The following is an 18324-nucleotide window of genomic DNA, read 5'->3' as shown; positions in this document are numbered from 1 at the left end:
ATCACTCGTTTAGTCCTCAGTGGCCTTAGAAGGCGTGTGTGGTCAGTCATATTTTACAGACGGGGAAATTGCTAGATTTCCTCCCTTGCCCAGAGTCTCAGCTAGCAAATGGGGGAGCAGAGATTTGAACTATAACTGTCTGACTACAAAACCCATCGATTCATTGATTCACTTTGGTTTACTGTACAGGATGAGGATAGCAATGTAACAGAGAAAACACGCCCAGCACCTGGGTGCTGGGCGTGTTGGCGCACGCTTGGGAGGTGGAGACAGGAGGTTCGAAGCCAGCTTTGCTGGTTTAAGAGCCCCTGTTTCCAAATAAAAATATAAGAATAGGTCTGGGAGTGTAACCCGGAGGTAGAAGGGTTCCCAGTACCGCCAAAAAAAAAAAAAAAAAAAAAGACACCTGGGTTAGGTTTCTGAGTCTAGGCCATGCTAGTGCCAAAGAGACACCAGCATGGGTGTATGGTGGGAAGAGCACCTGCAGGGCCGGCAGCAGGCCCTACCCGCTCTGCGGGCAAGGAGTGCCCCATTCCCCACACGAGGCTCTGGAGCCTGCCCTGAGATGATCTCCAGGGTTCTCCAGCACTTCAGGGTCTCTCTCTCACTCTGTTTTGTTTGTTTGTTTTTTGTGGTACTAGGGATGGAAACCAGGGGCAGTTCTACCTCTGACCTATCCCCCTGGCCCTATTTTATTTTGAAACAGGGTTTCACTAAGTTGTGGAGGGCCTTACCATAAGTTGCTGAGGTTTGCCACAAACCTTGCAATTCTTCTGTCTCAGCCTCTCAAATACTGGAATTACAAGCATGAGCCACCATACTTGGCTCCAATATGGCAGTTCTTTTTTTTTTTTTTTTTTTTTTGTGGTACTGGGGGTGGAACCCAGGGGCTTTTCTACTCCCAGGCTTATGCTTCCAGACCTATTTTGTATGCTTTATTTGGAAACAGGGTCTCACTAAGTTGCTGAGGGCCTCACTAAGTAGCTGAGGCTGGCTTTGAGCCTGTGCGACCCTCTGGTCTCAGCCTCCCAAGCACAGGGATTACAAGCGTGCGCCACCACGCCTGGCAATATGGCAGTTCTTAATCCCCAGAGAATTAGAATCATTGAAAGTTACATCATCTCTCCAGGTCACAGGATGAAATATGCTTCCTAAATAAAAAAATTTTACTTACCTCCAATCTCAGTGTTGAAGTTTATATTAAAGTTCTCATTAAATCAATTGAATTAAATCACCAGGCCTCTAAGTAGAGGCTGCCAGGGTTATGAATATATTTAAAGATGTACATAGAGCTTAATATATGTCTGTATTATGGAAAACTATGTAGCTTAAAAACACATGGTAAGCTGGGTGTGGTGGAGCATGCCTGTAATCCTAGTGCTTGGGAGGTTGAGACAGGAGGCCCTCAGGTTCAGGGTCAGCCTCAGGAATTTAGTGAGACCCTCGGCAACTTAATGAGATCTTGTTTCAAAATTTAAAAAAAAGACCTGCGGTTATAGATCAGAGGTAGAACACTTTTGGGTTCAATCTCTCCTGTACACACACACACACACACACACACACCTCTAAGGGCCAAACATTAAAGTGTTTTATAATTAGCCACCAGTAGTTTGTGTCTGCGTGGGCACTTCTAAGGAAAGCAGAGTCCTTGGAAGGCTGTTCCTCCGTCCTTCGAGTGTTTCATACCATCCCATTGGCTGGTAGGTTCCTCCCCTGGGAAGACGCGGCTGTTTAGCAAGGAGACTCTTCCGCCCAGCACACAGCATTCTCACCTGATTGCCGTCCTCAGACGTCTGAAGCGCTCGCTGCCAGGGGAAGGGGCAGGCGTGCAGGCCGCGCGGCTCTGGGCTCTGGGCTCAGCAGCGCAGGAGTCTCCAGGGCCCGCGAGCCTGGGCCGGGTGGCGGCCCTCCTGGAGTCTGGTTACTGTTACCCTGTCATACTTAGTTTCTTCCTGCCGCCTTACTAAATGTTTCAATTTTTCTGATAGTTTTGATTTCTGCAGATGGATAGTTTTCCGCATCCTTCTTACAGAACTCATTTGTTCTCTCATCTTAAGTGATTCCTTCCTTCCTTCTCTTCACTGGAGATTGATCCCAGGGGCGTTCTACCTCCAAGCTACGCCCCCAGCCCTTTTTATTTTTTATTTGGAAACATGGTCTCACTAAGCTGTTGAGGCTACCTTGGACCTGTGAACCTCCTGTCTCAGCCTCTCAAGTACTGGGATTCCAAGCATGCGCCACCATGCCCAGCGCTTAAGCGCATTTTTGAAATGATATTAAATAATGCGGCCCTGTGTGCCTGCCTAGTGACATTAAAAGTCTTTTACTTTCCTGCGCCTGTGCTTGGGTTTCAGCATGAACACATCCTTCCTAGACAGCCAGAGGCCACTCTATCTCCTTAGAAGGGGGATGAGGGTCCTTATGTTCAATTTTATATTTACATTTAAGATTTATATACACTGATGTTATAGTGCCATCATTCTAAAATGTACTCATGTTTATTGCAAATCAGAGACTTTTTAACATTTTTGGTGAAATGTCCTTATAGTTTGCTATCAGAACATTTGTGATTATTTAAAATCTGTGTTCCTTGTCGGGCATGGTGGCATACACTTGTAATCCTAGTACTCAGGAGGCTGAGAAAGGAGGATTGAAGGTTCATGGCCAGCCTCAGGTACGTAGTGAGGCCCTCTGTAACTTAGTGAGACCCTGTTTCAAAATAAAGAATAAAAAATCAGGCTGGGGGTGTAGCTCAGAGGTAGAATGTCCCAGGGTTCAATCCCTGGCATACCTCTCTCTCTCTCTCTCTCTCTCTCTCTCTCTCTCTCTCTCTCTCTCTCTCTCTCTCTCTCTCACACACACACACACACACACACACACACACACACAAAAACACACACACAACAACAACTGTATTCTTAGCCAGATGTGGTCAGGAGGATCACAGATTCAAGGACAGCCTCAGAATGTAGTGAGACTCTTTATCAACCTAGTGAGACCCTGTTTCAAAACAAAAATTAAAAGCCGGGTATGGTGGCGCATACTTGTAATCCCTGCGCTTGGGAGACTGAGACAGGAGTATCGCACAGGTTCAAAGCCAGCCTCAGCCTCAGCTACTTAGTGAGGCTCTCGGCAACTTGGTGAGACCCTGTTTCTAAATAAAATGTAAAGTAGGTCTGGGAGTATAGCCTGGGGGTAGAAAGCCTCTGGGTTCCATCCCAGTACCACCAAAAAAAAAAAAAAAAGAATGAAAACAAAAACTAAAAAATAGGGCTGGGGGTATAGTTTAGAGGTAGAATGCCCCTGGGCTCAATCCCCAGTACCACAAAAATAAAATAGGGTTGAGGGTATAGCTCAGTGGTAGAACCTCCTTGGGTTTAGTCCCCAGTACCACAAAACCTGCTATTCTCTTGTCTCACCCTTCCAAGTACTGGGATAACAATACCTGTTATGTGCCACCACACCTACCAATATGGAAGTGAGAGTTTATAATTTTCTCATTTGTATGAGTAATATTCTTTGACACTGACATCATAATAGTTACCTTTTGTTGAAAGTTTTATATGTGTTTGGGCCCACACTAGGTATTTTATCTTATTAATACTCATAATAAGCCATTAAACTATTATAATTTTTATTTTTTAGATAAAATTGAAACTTGAAACTTTTTTTTTTTTTTTTTTTTGGTGGTACTGGGGTTCCTGGAAGCCCTTCTACTTCCGGGCTACACTCCCAGACCTATTTTTACATTTTTATTTGGAAACAGGGTCTCCTAAGCCAGCGCGCGCGGCTGGCTTCGAACCTGCGCGATCCTCCTGTCTCCGCCTCCCAAGCGCGGGGATTATAAGCGTGCGCCACCACGCCTGGCGAAACTTGAAACATTTTAAATTTGCCCACGGCTAGGAGTGTCACTCAGTGGTATAGTATTTACGTAGATGCCCAAGGCCCTGGGTTCTGTCCCTAGCACTGCAAAAAGATAAAAATTAAACCTCATAATTACATAACCAGAAAATGCCTGAATCTGAATTTTTAACCCTATTTTGTCTAACTTTAATGCTTCTCAGGGCATTTTTTAAAATTACTCCTGAGAGGTGGGGTGATTTTGAATAGCCTGCTGGGGTTAATTTGAGAGAGCCACTTTGAGGACTTCTGCTACAGCTGGGTGTGGTGACACACTCTTGGAATCCCAGTACATGGGAGGCTGAGACAGGAGGATCACAGGTTCAAAGCAACTTAATCCCTTTTCCAGATAAAAAATAAAACCCGGTTGGGGATATAACTTGGTGGTAGAATGCCTCTGGGTTCAATTCCTGTACCAAAAAAAAAGAGGTTCTGCTGTTGGGGCCTCATCACTCTGGAGTGTCCCTGCCCTTGGGATGGTGTAAGAGGAGGGCAGTGTGGCGTGAGGTCAGGCTGCCTACTTCCCTAGCAAAATAAGGCCTCTCCTCCTCCCTCCAGGCCTGGGGCTCCTCTTCTCGGCAGCAGGTCCCTGTGGGGCTTCAGAGTTGAGAGTATTTCACTTGTCCGTGGCTTTGAGGACTGGGCTCTACCTTCTCCCAAGCTTTGGGCTCATTGAATGTTAGTCGTGCTATTTCAGGTGTTTAACTGTGTCCTGGACTCAGGGTGCCTGGCCTGCATCACTGGGCTGTAAGAGACCAGCTTTGGGGAAGCCATAGGCATCGATCCTAGAGCCTGCTTTTGGAGACTCCAGTTGTGATATTGGGTGCATCCGAAGATGTCCCAGATAATCTCAGACTGCCTGATGCTTTCCACAGATCTGGGAAGGGGAGAACTGATCTGGGAGTGACCAGGGCCAGGAGGATGTGGTGGAGAAGGGTCTGCTTTCCTATATTCTTGGCCAGGAGGGAAGCCAGGCCCACAGGACCTTGGCTCTCATTACTATACAGAGATCTAAGCTGCCCTGAACTGTGGCATGCATCTATGAAGACCAGGTGGGTGGTAGAGCAGGCTGTCTGCACATGGCTTGGTGCCCAGGAACAAGGCCTCCTGGCTGGACCAGGTCCAGAAAGCTCTGTCGTTTCTCTTCACATAAAGAGGACCGGGAAGAAGAGGGACCGTGCCGGCCAGGGATTACACGTGAGAAAGTAGCTCAAGCTCCTTGATTCCAAATGCTAAAATAGACTCTAATCCTTGTTTCCTTTTCAGTATTGGATTAAAAAATGTAGGGCAGGGTTAGAATTGGCTGATAATAATACCCAGGACAAATATATACTTGGAGAATTTTGAAGAGGAACTAACTGTAGGAAGAATCGCAGCTGCGCCAGTTATTTATGTCTTTCAACACTTGCGGTACTTGGTTTGATTTTCTGGATATATCTCTGCCTTACCCAATCAAAAGGTGTCTCGAAGCTGGGCGTGGTGACGCGTGCTTATAGCCCAGTACTTGGGAGGCTGAGACAAGAGGATTGCAGATTCGAGGCCAGCCTCGGCTACTTAGTAAGGCCCTCTGCAGCTTAGACACTGTTTCAAAATAAAGAACAAAAAACAGAGTTGGAGATATGGCTTGGAGGTAGAATGTCCCTGGGTTTCATCCCCAGTACAGAAAAAAAAAAAAAAAAAGAAAAGATATCTTGAGCAAAATGTTTTTCTCAGCACCTTTAAATTAATTTTTAGGCTGGACGTGGTGGCGCACGCTTGTAATCTCAGCATTTGGGAGGCTGAGACAGGAGGATCATGGTTCACAGACAGCCTCAGCTACTTAGTGAGGCCCTCCGCAACTCAGTGAGACCCGGTTTCAAAATACGGAATAAAAAATAGGGCAGGGGGTATAGCTTGAAGGTAGAATGCCCCTGGGTTCCATCCCCAGTACTGCATAAAAGTTAATATTTAGTAACAAAAAAAATTCACCCTCAGTAATACAGTAAGTTCATATAAAGACAGAGAGTGCTGACGATACAGTCCCATGGTAAAGTGCTTGCCTAGCATGCACAAGGTCCCGGGTTTGATTCCCAGTCCCACTAAATAAATAAACAAATAAATAGAAAAACATACCATTTTCTGTTATAGTAGCAAAGATTAAAATAGAACAACCTCACAGTATTAACAGTTCATCTGGAGAGTCAGACGGTACTAGTGAAAACATGACTTGTGTGTGTGACCCTGGAGGTTGAACGCAGGGGCGTTCTGCCTGAGCCGCACTCCCAGCGTCCTCTGGGCTTGTTTTGGAGCGGGGTCCTGCTAGGCTGCTGACAGCCTCGCTGCTTGCTGAGGCTGGCTTTGAACCTGCGGTCCTCCTGTTTCACCACTGAAGTACGAGGATTACAGGTGTGCGCCGCCACGCCCGGCTGTGACTTTGTTTTTGGAAAATAATTCGGTAGAGCTTATCAGAAGCCCAGAACATTTATACTTTTTACCCATTCTTTCATACTTAGAAAGCTCTTCTAAAGAAGAGCCGTAGGCACCATAGTCACCAACACGTTATTCTGGAGTCTGCTTTTCTACGCACAAGGCTTGGGACAACATAGAAGGTACGAATTAGCAATTAAAGATTCATCATAATTTTACCTCACAGCGATTTGGTATAAGTGCTTCTAACTTTCATATGTATGGCTGCTTTAATTACCTAATTAATTAATTTTGGGGAAACACTGCAGGTTGAACCTGGGAGCATTCTACCTCTAGTCTATACCTCCAGTTGTATTTTATTTTCATTTTGAAATGGGGTCTCACTTGCCAGGCGTGGCGGCACACACTTGTAATCCCAGCATTTGGGAGGCTGAGACAGGAGGATTGTGGTTCGAGGACAGCCTCAGCTACTTAGGCCCTTTGCAACCCTGTTTCAAAATAAAGAATAAACATTAGGGCTAGGGTGTAGCTCAGAGGTAGAATGCCCTGGGTTCCATGCCCAGACCCACAAAACAAAACAAAACAAAACAAAACAACAAAACAAAAAACAGGGTCTCACTAGGTTGCTGAGAGCCTCACTACTTGCTGAGGCTGTCCTCAAACCTGTGATCCTCCTATCTCAGCCTCCAAATACTAGAATTACAGGCGTGCACCACCACACCCAGCATTGTATGTCTGCTTTAAGAAATTGGTTGTAGCTGGGCATGGTGGCGCATGCTTGTAATCCCCGCGCTTGGGAGGCGGAGACAGGAGGATGGCGCAGGTTCGAAGCCAGCCGCGCTGGCTTAGGAGATCCTGTTTCCAAATAAAAATATAAAATAGGTCTGGGAGTGTAGCCTGGAGGTAGAAGGGCTTCCAGGAACCCCAGTACCAAAGAAAGAAAGTAAGTAAGTAAGTAAGAAAGAAAGAAAGAAGAAATTGGTCGTAGCATATTTTTCTCCATAGCCATATATTTTGTACATTTTATCTCTCTGTTGTACTCACTGGAGAAAATTCTTCCTTCAGTGGAAACCAGCTGCTTTTTCTTGCATCTGGATGGCTGAACATTGTTGGGGGGATAGAATCCCTCACAACTAAGCTGCCTGGTTTCACTTTAAATCATGGCCACGAAGGGGGTGTGGTGACACATGCCTGTACTTGGAGGCCGAAACAGGAGGCTCTCAGGTTTGAGGACAGCCTCAGCAAGTAGTGAGGCTCTCAGCAACCTAGTGAGACCCTGTTTCACAATAAAAATAGGAGCTGGGTGTTGGGATGCACCCTTGTAATCCCAGCATTGGGGAGGCCGAGACAGGAAGATTACAGTTTGAGGACAGGCTCAGCTAATACTTAGTGAGGCCCTCTGCAACTCAGTGAGACTCTGTTTTATTTTATTATTATTATTATTATTATTATTATTATTATTATTATTATTATTTTTTGCAGGTCTGGGGATGGAACCCAGGGGCATTTGACCTCTGAGCTACACCCCCTGCCCTATTTTTTTATTCTTTATTTTGAGACAGTGTCTCGTTAAGTTGCAGAGGGCCTCACTAAGTAGCTGCGGCTGTCCGTGAACTGCGTTCCTCCAGTCTCAGTCTCCCAAATGCTGGGATTACAAGTGTGCGCCACCACACCTGGCTAGTGAGACCCTGTTTTAAAATAAAGAATACAAGCCGGGTGTGGTGGGGTACGCTTGTAATCCCAGCATTCGGGAGGCTGAGACCGGAGGATCGCGGTTCGCGGACAGCCTCAGCTACTTAGTGAGGCCCTCTGCAACTCAGTGAGACCCGGTTTCAAAATAAAGAATAAAAAATAGGGCAGGGGGTGTAGCTCGGAGGCCAAATGCTCCTGGGTTCCATCTCCAGACCCGCAAAAAAATTAAAAAAATAAAATAAAATAAAGAATACAAAATAGGGCTGGGGGTGTAGCTTGGAGGTAGAATGCCCCTGGGTTCCATCCCTAATACTGCACAAAAAATTTTTTAAAAGTTTAAAAAATTAAAATAGGGCTGGGATGTAGCCAGAGATAGAATGGCCCTGAGTTCAATCCTCCGTATCATACAAATAATAAATAAGTAAGTAAATGCCATGAATATCAAATTAGCCCTTAGAACTGCTCAGAAATGCTAGAACATGGTAAAGTCACTTTCCCAACCTCTGTATACAGCGCTTCCCACCTTGGCTGATGCCTTCCTCTGCAGCTACACGGCAGTGCCTTGGTGCCTCTGGTCTCCCAGCACACCTGCAGGTCCCCCCCCTTCCCAGCAGTGTGGTGACGGGGTGCCCTGCCTCCCACGCTCGCCAGGCCCTCTGTGCCGCACACCCAGCCCTTCTTCCTGCTAGGGGACCTCAGTCTGTCATTAGCCTCTTCCTTCTTCCTCCAGCCACTCACTCTCCCTCCTCCTCCTCCTCCTCCTGTTTCCTTCCTTCCTGTGTTTCTCTCACGGGTCAGGTTTTCTCCCTCTAAATCGCTCTAAAGCCTCTACATTAATTTATTTACTTACACCTGAATCTAGGAGTTGTCCATGTGTCTTTCCCTTTCTCCCCATCTAACTCATCACAAGTCCTGCGGGCTTCACGTCCAGCATCTGGATCACGTCTGCCCTCGTGCACCCTCCAGCCACTCGCGGGCCACTTGGGGTCTCCGCTGAGCCCACCCCCAGCCCATCAGGTCACCTCCCTACCTCCCCAGACTTTCCCTTGAGATCAAAACCATATGCCTACCCAGGGCCGCAGGGGCTGTGCCGTCTGACCTCCATCCTCACCCTGTACCACTTTCCATTCCAAGAAAGAGTCTGCGCTTTTTCCTCCTCCCACTCCACACTGCCGCCATTGCTCACCTTCCCCACTCAGCTCCCCGGGTCCCCCTGCCTCGGAGTGGCCTCTCCAGGCCCCTCCCCACAGAGCTGTCCACGCCTGGTTTGGTTTGGGCCTTGTTTTCGTTTTTCCTACCGCAGTGCCTGGTTTATTCCCCGGGAGCATTTGGGAGAAGCTGCTCCTGTCCTCCAGCGCCTGCTTCCTTCCCCAGGGCCGCAGGGTCCCCGGTGTCCTCCCCTCGCTTAGGTCGCAGGCTGTGGCTAAGCAGCAGAGGTGTATTGAATGGAAGTGTGGAGGCCTGGTACATATTCTCCACATCATTACTTCTGATGGATACGCAGTATTCCACCTACGAAGGTAGCCTGATTTAACAACTGCTCCACTATTGTATACATTTATTTCCAGTTTTTCACCACATGGAAACATGAGAAGTAATCTAATTGGCTACTGGGAATATTCTCCACTAAACCGTGTACAATTTTGCAGACATTTAAGATCCTAGGATGTGTTTTTATTAGCATAGGAAAGTGAGTATGTTAAGTGAAAAAAGCATAATATGAAAATGTGTGTACAGTGTGATCTTAACCAAGAAGCAGTGCGTAGAAAAAGCTAATAACAAATAAGCTAAAATGGAATTGGCAGGATGAGAGATGATTTTTCCTTTGTTTCTTTGCTTCTCTTTCTTATTTATGATGCTGGGAATTGAACCTTGGGGCAGTCTGCCTCTGAGACACCCCTCCAGTAGTTGTTTTTGTTTTTTTTTAGGGTCTCACAAGTTCCCTTGATGCCTGCGATCCTCCTGCCTCAGCCTCCCAAGTCCTGGGATTATAGGTGTGTGCCACCACGCCCGGCTCTTTTTGCTATTTCTTAGACATACAAGTAATACATGGTGTTTTGTTCTTTATAATTTTCTAGATGTCTTATTTTATTTTTATTTTTGGTACTGGGGAGCGAACCCAGGGGCATTTGACCTCTGAGCTACATCCCCAACCCTTACTTTTCATATATATATACATTCCAGAGAAAGGGTCTGAAGCAGTCCATTTCCAGATGTTGAAAACAGCCTTTCTTATTTTAATTTTACTTTATTTTGAAAGAGGGTCTTGCTAAGTTGCTGAAGCTGACCTTGAGCCTGGATCCTCCTGTCTCAGCCCCACACACTCAGATCACAGGTTTGAACCGCTGTGCCTGGCTCACTGTGCCTGGCTCCTCTATGATTTTTTGAGGTTTTCAAGTCTACTGCAGAGAGAGAGAGGGAGAGGGAGAGGGAGAGGGAGATATCAGAAAAAGTTCCTGAAAACCTGAGAACCTTTTAGGACATATCACTTTATTTTTTTATTTATTTATTTTTTTATTTTTGCTACTAGGGATTGAACCCCAGGGGTATTTTTACCTGTGAGCTATATCTTCAGCCTTATTTTATTAATTAATTAATTTATTTATTTATTGCGGGTCTGGGTCTGGGGATGGAACCCAGGGGCATTCTACCTCCAAGCTACACCCCCTGCCCTATTTTTTATTCTTTATTTTGAAACAGGGTCTCACTGAGTTGCAGAGGGCCTCACTAAGTAGCTGAGGCTGTCCACGAACCGCGATCCTCTGGTCTCAGCCTCATGAATGCTGGGGTTACAAGTGTGCGCCACCATGCCCGGCTTATTTTTTTATTTTGAAATTGGATCTCACTAGGTTGCTGAGGTTGGCTGTGAACCTGTAATCCTCCTGTCTCAGCCTCCCACGTACTGGGATTACAAGCATTTACCACCATGCCAGCTCATATCACTTTTTTTTTTCTTTTATTGTGATACTGAGGATTGAACCCAGGGGCATTTTACCTTTGAGTTACATCCCCAGCCCTATTTTATTTTGAAACAGGGCTTCACTAGGTTGCTAAGAGTCTCACTACTTGCTGAGGTTGACCTCAAACGTGTGATCCTCCTGTCTCAGCCTCCTAAGTCCTGAGATTACAGGTCATGTCAGGTCATTGAAGCTGGTTGAGAGCAGTGTTGGGAACCGCTGCGGCCGAGGGAGTGGCCTGGACGTTTGGACGGCAGTGGCTCGTGTCCGGGCTGGGCTCACAGAGTGCCAGGCCACACTTCTCACGCAGCCTCTCTGGCGGTTTAGACGCCTGTGTGGTCGTGCTGCCACAGAGGTTGGGGATTCAGGGTTGTGAATGTGCCACAGATGTGTTCAGAGTTGGAAAGAGCGGAACTGCTTCTCACGTCTGCGTTGGAGCTTGAGGAGGGCTCGTGCGACCCCAGACACCGGCACAGCTTTAATTGGCTTAATTCAGAGATGACGCTTCTCACATCCAAGCCCTTTCTGAGGTCTCATGAGGTCAGAACTGTCTCTACAAGCCAGGCATGTGGCGCACACTTGTCATCCCAGCATTTGGGAGGCTGAGACCAGAGGATCGCTGTTCGAAGACAGCCTCAGCTACTTAGTGAGGCTCTTTGCAACACAGTGAGACCCTGTTTCAAAATAAAGAATAAAAAATAGGGCAGGGGGTGTAGCTCAGAGGTAGAATGCCCCTGGGTTCCAACTCCCGTACCACAAAAAATAAACTGTCTTCACCCCAAGACCGAGATGCGCCTGCCTCTTTTCTGCTCGCGCTCTCAGGTGCAGGGTTTCCAGATGTCGCAGGGCTCAGGACAGACTGGCTGCAGATGCAGAGAGGAGGATCCAGCTGTAATGGGTGAACCCAGACAGGATGGAGGGTTGCAAACATGTGAAACACCACCAGTGCCCTCCCCAAGACTTCGCACTGTGGGGAATGTGGTTATTCTCACAAACACTTTTTATGTTAACATACAATGGGCTTGTTATTAATTGAATCAATATTTTTAAATGGTTTCAGTTTAAGTCTTAGTAGGGCAAATACCAATAGATAATCTCCCACACAATGGCCACTCCGCAGTCCTCAGCTGAGGAAAACTGTTCCAGCGTGGGCTGATTAGGGTTCAGTCAGCAGAGGAGTTGAAAGGCACACCCCAGACAAAGACCTGGGGACAGTGACCGAGTCGAGATGCCTGCGGAGTCCTTAGCCTCACAGCAAGTTCTCTCTTCCTTTTCTCTTTTTTAGAGATCATGCATGATGTGATAAAGAAGGTCAAGAAGAAGGGGGAGTGGAAGGTAAGCGGAGCGCACTCGGGGCTGGTGGCGCATGCCCGTGACCTAGTGCCAGACAGGAGGGTCTGAGGCCAGCCTCCTTGGCTCAGAGACCCTCGGCAAGTCGGGGAGACTCTGTTTCAAAATAAAATAAAATAGGGCTGGGGGTGTAGCTCGGAGGTAGAATGTCTCTGGGTTCAATCCCCAATACCCCCCACACCATAAAAAATGCAAAAAAATAAATAAAAGGGGGTCATCCGTGGCACCAACACTCAGATAGTCCTATGAGTACTTTGGGGGCACACTGTTCTGAAGGGAACGAGAACACTTATGCATGCACACAGGGCAGCCATGAGCCTCCATCCAGACGGAAGGACGAGCCCATTCCAGCGTGGTGTGCAAAGCCTCCGCCTCGCTGTCCCGCTGCCCGTTCCTGCCCATCCAGCCCCTGGAGGAGGAAGCCAGCAGGGAAGGCTTTTCCTCTCAACAACATAAGCTGAGGACGCAACAGGAGCTAGACACATGCGGGCAGACGGTGTGGCCAGAAAGCTTGCTGCTGCAGTACAGGGCTACTCGTTTTATTTTACGAGGACCTTCCTCGAGAATAGTTTAAAATCCCCCTGTCTACAAATCCATTACACATGGGAAGGGTAAGTCCTGCAGAGAGTTCCCACCACGTGGCCGCCCTCCCCGGGGCGAGGATGGACGTGCTGGCAAAACCAGCCTCTCTCAGGCCAGGGTGAGACTTCAGAACCCTCCTGTGCCAGTCAGCTCAGTCGTTTCCAGCAGATACCCGGGGAACTTAAACATGTGTGGGCTCTTGACTGCCTGGAAACATGCAGGCACGAGAGTCCACTAGCCAGCCTTTGACACCAGCCGGGTGTGGTGACGCATGCCTGTGATCCCAGTGCTTGGGAGGCTGAGACAGGGGGATTGCAGGTTTGAGGCTAGCCTCAACAATATAGTGACACTCTCAGCAGACTAGTAAGACCTTGTTTCAAAAAAAGTAAAAAAGGGCTGGGGTGTAGCTTGAAGGTAGAATGCCCCTGGGTTCAATTCCCATAGCCAGGCATGGTGGCGCACGCTTGTAATCCCTGCTTTTGGGAGTCTGAGACAGGAGGATTGCCAGGTTCAAAGCCAGCCTCAGATACTTAGTGAGGCTCTCAGCAACTTAGGCCCTGTTTCCAAATAAAATATAAAAATAGGTCTGGAAGTATAGCCCAGAGGTAGAAAGCCTCTGGGTTCCACCTCCAGTAGCACAAAATAAATAAATAAACAAACAAACAAACATAGCCAGACACAGTGGCACACCCTGTAATCCTAGTACTTGGGAGTCTGAGACAGGAGGATTATAAATTCAAGGCCAGCCTGGGCAACTTAGACCGTGTCTCAAAGTAAAAAAAAGTAGCTCAATCCTCAGTAACACACACACACACAGTTTGTGAAGTTAGGTCAAGTTCATGAGAGCAAGGGTTAGGTCTGGGTGTGGGAGGTGGAAGCAGCATGGCCCTCAGCAGGCTCCTGGTCCACAGGAGGCCAGGACCAGCTCTTCCGCATCCTGAGGCTGGTGCTCCTTCTGAGGCCTGGTGCAGTCAGCTGCTGAGGGGCCCACGCTGTGCTCTTGTCTTCCAGGTGCTGGTGGTGGACCAGCTGAGCATGCGGATGCTCTCCTCCTGCTGCAAGATGACGGACATCATGACGGAGGGGATAACAAGTGAGCCGGGGCCCCGCCTCTCTGTGGCACACTCTGTTTTTGCCTCTTTGTGATTCTGCTTTGATGTCGGACGCTTCCAACAACCTGTGTGCCCTTGAGAGAAACCTACAGCACCTGATGCAGGGCCCGGGGCTCACTAGCTACCAGTTAAAGGAATGCCTAAAGGAGGATTAAATTGATAAAAAGTGGCAATCTACCCATTAGAAAAGACCTGAACAGACCCGTGACAAAGAGAAATCCAATGGCCAAAAAAGCCGGGCGTGGCGGCGCACCCTTGTAATCCCAGCATTGGGGAGGCTGAGACAGGAGGATCGTGGTTCGAGGACAGCCTCAGCTACTTAGTGAGGCCCTCTGCAACTCAGTGAGACCCAGTTTCAAAATAAAGAATAAAAAATAGGGCTGGAGATGTAGCTTGGAGGTAGAATTTCCCTGGGTTTAATTCCCAGTACCACAAAAAAAAAAAAAAAAAAAGGAAAAGAAAAGAAAAGGGAACTCCAATGTGACGAAAGGTCAGTAGGTACCACTGCTGTGAAAGCCCTTGGTAGTGTCTGGTAAAGTGAAGGTGTGCGCCGCTGCGAGCAGCGAGCCCGTGGTGTGTGTGCCCAGGGTGGGCTGCAGGAGGATGACAGGGCACTGTTCACAGGAGCCCCGCTCGGGGAGCGACCAGGGCCAGCACTGAGAGTTAAAGTCAAGGCAGCTGATCCCCAGCAACACACCATCCCCACAAGAGAAGAGAATGCTTAAATAACTTGTGATCGTTTCACAGCAGAATACGGTACAGCAGTGAAAACAGGCAAAGTACTCACAAGAACATGAATGAATCTGATACACACCGCGGCGGAGCCGGCGGCACACACCTGTAACCCCAGTACTTGGGAGACTAACAGGAAAAGCGCAAGTTCAAAACCAGCCTCAGCAACTTAGATCGTGTTTTAAAATAACAGAAATGGCTGGTGGTATAGCTCAGAGGTAGAATGCCCCTGGCTTCAAGTCTTGGTTCCAAAAAATAGCATTGCAAAGGGGTACTTAGAAAGTGTTGCCTTTTTAAACTGAGAGCATCTGTCTAGGAAGAATAGCATCCACAGACTGTCCTGCTCTCTCCACGCCAGAGGACAGCGCAGCTGAGATGATGCCCTAAGCTCTGTCAGGTGGCTGGCGAGATGGAAACGCTCCCCAAAGCCGTTCTCCTCGGGTGAAGTCCTTGATAATGACCCGAAAGGAAATAAGCAGGCCAAAAGCCCGGGGCTTGCTCTAACAAAATAGAGTATTTTGTTTTTGAGCTGTCAAGAGAAACAGTATTATATGGAGGATATGTTTGGAATGTCTTTACTTGATATGCAGAGGAAAATGATAAAACCATTCAATCGTTTTGAAATAAACCCAACATGGAAAAGCTAAAGGAATTGGCCTCGTTCAGGACGAGTGAGAAAAGCCAAGAGAAGAGGCAGAGGACCTTGGTGGGAAGAAGGAGTCTTTTCCCTTTTCTCTCAGATCAAAGAATGTCTGAAATGTCGTGGGAAATTCCTAGTGTGATAAGATTTCAGGTTTTCCAACAGCTCAGACAGGGACGCAGTGGAATGTGTGACTGTGGGGGGGGGTGATTCTTTTGCTCTCCCCTTACCTTAGCGTTTTACCTGTCTACACTGCTCTAGTCTCTTATTCACGGAGCTGTTTTGTTGTGTAGTTGTGGAAGACATCAACAAGCGCAGGGAGCCGCTCCCGAGCCTGGAGGCGGTGTATCTCATCACTCCTTCTGAGAAGGTACGTCTCCCGGTCACACGCGCAGGGCTCAGAGCTCTGCGGCACAGACGCCTGGCATTCTAGGTGGAGCGTGCACTTAGCACACGGCTCCGTTTCAGCATGCAGTCCACATGGGGCGGCGGGCTGGGTGGGGCGTGTTTGTGCATCAAGAAGTGAAAAGCCTGTTAAGTCTTTTGAAATATGGCAGCTATGCAGAGAGCAGAGCTGGTGTTTCCTGGTCCTGATCCTCTAGTTTCCCCGGGCACGCTCCCGCCTGGCAGGAGTTCTACCTCTGGCTTTGGTATTTTTTTTATTTTATTTTTTTATTTTAAGGCTTTTTTCTTTTTCTTTTTTTCTTTTTTCTTTTTTTCTTTTCTTTTTTTTTTTTTTTTTTTGGTGGTACTAGGGGTGGAACCCAGAGGCTTTCTACCTCCGGGCTATATTCCCAGACCTTTTTTCTATTTTATTTGGAAACAGGGTCTCACTAAGTTGCTGAGAGCCTCACTAAGTAGCTGAGGCTGGCCTCGAACCCGTGCGATCCTCCTGTCTCAGCCTCCCAAGCGCGGGGATGACAAGCGTGCCCACCACGCCTGGCTTTCAGGCTTTGTTCATCAACATCCAGTTAGGGTCCAAATTTACTTGTTTTATTAGCTTGGGGGGTTAGTTCTAATCAGCATGCAAACAAGATCTTTCTTCTTGCTTTTGGCTTATAGTTGCCTTCATTCTTTTAATCTATATTTAAAAATTCCTCTGCCCGGTATGGTGGCACACACTTGTACTCCCAGAACTTGGGAGGCTGAGACAGGAGGTAACAGGTTCCAGGACTGCCTCAACAGCGTAGCAAGGCTTTTAGCAACCTAGTGAGACTCTGCTTCAAAATAAAGGAATAAAAATCAGATTGGGGGTATAGCTCAGAGAATACTGTTGGGTTCTATTCCCAGTGGCCCTCCACCCACAAATTTTTCTGTTTTTCACAATTTCTATTGACTTTTTAAAATTGGTTTGCTGCCGGGCGTGGTGGCAAACGCTTGTAATCCCCGCGCTTGGGAGGCTGAGACAGGAGGATCACACAGTTTCGAAGCCAGCCTCAGCTAGTTAGTGAGGCTCTCAACAACTTAGTGAGACCTTGTTTCCAAATAAAGTATAAAAAAATAGGTCTGGGAGTATAGCCCGGAGGTAGAAAGCCTCTGGGTTCCACCCCCAGTACCACCAAAAAAAAAAAAAATTGGTTTGCTTATGAATATCTGAAGATGCAACTATATTGTCAGGCCTTCATCAATATGAGTCTCCTGGAAGGTTTCTGAACACTTGTGTGGGTCTCCTCTCAGGCCCCAAGTTACAGTGACACTGAGAGTGTCCTTCCAGAATGATCTAACCTCTGAAATGGTCCTAATCTTAAATTCTCAGAACACACTATGGCCAAACTTGAGTGTTAAATAAAGCTATACACCAAAAGTCCCCTGCTGTTTTGTAGAGGAGCCTGGAACCAGGTTGAATTGAACTCAGTTCAGATACTGGTCCCATTCGCTTCTCGCCTGGACTGAGCGCCGTCTTTTGTTTCCACCACAGTCTGTCCACTGCCTCATCAGCGACTTTAAGGACCCACCCACGGCCAAGTACCGGGCCGCGCACGTCTTCTTCACAGACTGTAAGTACGCCGTGCGCCCCGACAGGGCAGCATTTCTGCACAGCTCGCTGAGCAGAGCCAAGCAAGTCGAAAGGGAAAAAGCGGCGTTGCCGTGGCTGTCCCCCCCGCCCCCATTCATTTTTCCTTCAGAAATTAACGTGCACACGCAGCAGAAGCACACCCAGAGACAAACCACCGACTGGGGCGCTCTTCTAGAGACGCTCCTTGTGCACACGTCCACTGAGCACTGAATCGGGAGTGTCTCCATCAGTCTTTCAACCACAAAGCGCCCGGTCCAGTGGTCTCGGTCCTGGATAGGGCTGCCTCGCTGCGCGGGAGTCGGTTCCTCGTTTCCCACGGGCTTGTGCGTGGATCCTCGCAGAGAGCAGTGCCCGCGTGTGAAGGCCTTCCTGCGCTTTTCTCTCTGGGGGTCCACCACTTGAATGTTAAGAGGCGATAGCTAAGAAGGACCTCACTGCATTTGAATACGAGTACCAAAGGCAGCGGGAGATGGCTCGAGAAATCATAAACCAGCTCTGTGTTTCGGGGCACCCACAGCCTCTGTTTGGCCTGAGGCAGTCACTGGAAACCAGGGTTCCCCACCAGTGGGGCCTCCAGAGAGGTGCTGGGGAAATGCCTGCATCACGTTTCCCACTGGTTCTGTTGTTCTTTATCAAACTCGTTGGGTGTGTGGTGGTTGTTTACATGAAAGGCCTTTCCTTATCCCTTCTTAATCACTCTGGTTTTCCTTGGCATCAGGAAGCAGTTTTCGTCATCTCCTAGCATTCCAGTCTGTTGCTGTGTGTTTCGCTGTGATGTGCTAAGGGCCTGGCGGGTGGTTAGACATTCCTTTTATGCCCCTGAGGCGCTGGGTATTTTAGGATGGGATGAACTTTCTAGTCACCTTTAAAAAACTGAATAAAACGAAGGCTTCACTGGACGTGTTTGGCTGTTAGATGAAACCACAAAGGCACAAG

The 18324-nt window shown here is 47.9% G+C and overlaps 1 protein-coding gene across 4 annotated transcripts in view; it reads left to right on the top strand.

Annotated features, from left to right (window-relative positions):
- STXBP1 (syntaxin binding protein 1) overlaps positions 1-18324 on the top strand; it is a gene marked incomplete at both ends in the record, with an annotated part of 78122 nt that overhangs the window by 27079 nt on the left and 32719 nt on the right. For all 4 annotated transcript variants that reach the window (XM_080708437.1, XM_080708436.1, XM_080708438.1 and 1 more), the window contains 4 exons: positions 12241-12290; positions 13899-13980; positions 15665-15741; positions 17290-17368. In XM_080708437.1, the coding sequence (XP_080564563.1) occupies positions 12241-12290; positions 13899-13980; positions 15665-15741; positions 17290-17368 (288 nt within the window). The remainder of the gene's footprint in view (positions 1-12240; positions 12291-13898; positions 13981-15664; positions 15742-17289; positions 17369-18324) is intronic.

This window comes from Muscardinus avellanarius (assembly GCF_963383645.1).
Source record: "Muscardinus avellanarius genome assembly, chromosome: 13".
NCBI classification, from domain to species: Eukaryota; Metazoa; Chordata; class Mammalia; order Rodentia; family Gliridae; genus Muscardinus; species Muscardinus avellanarius.
This window is presented reverse-complemented; position numbering and strand designations above follow the sequence as displayed.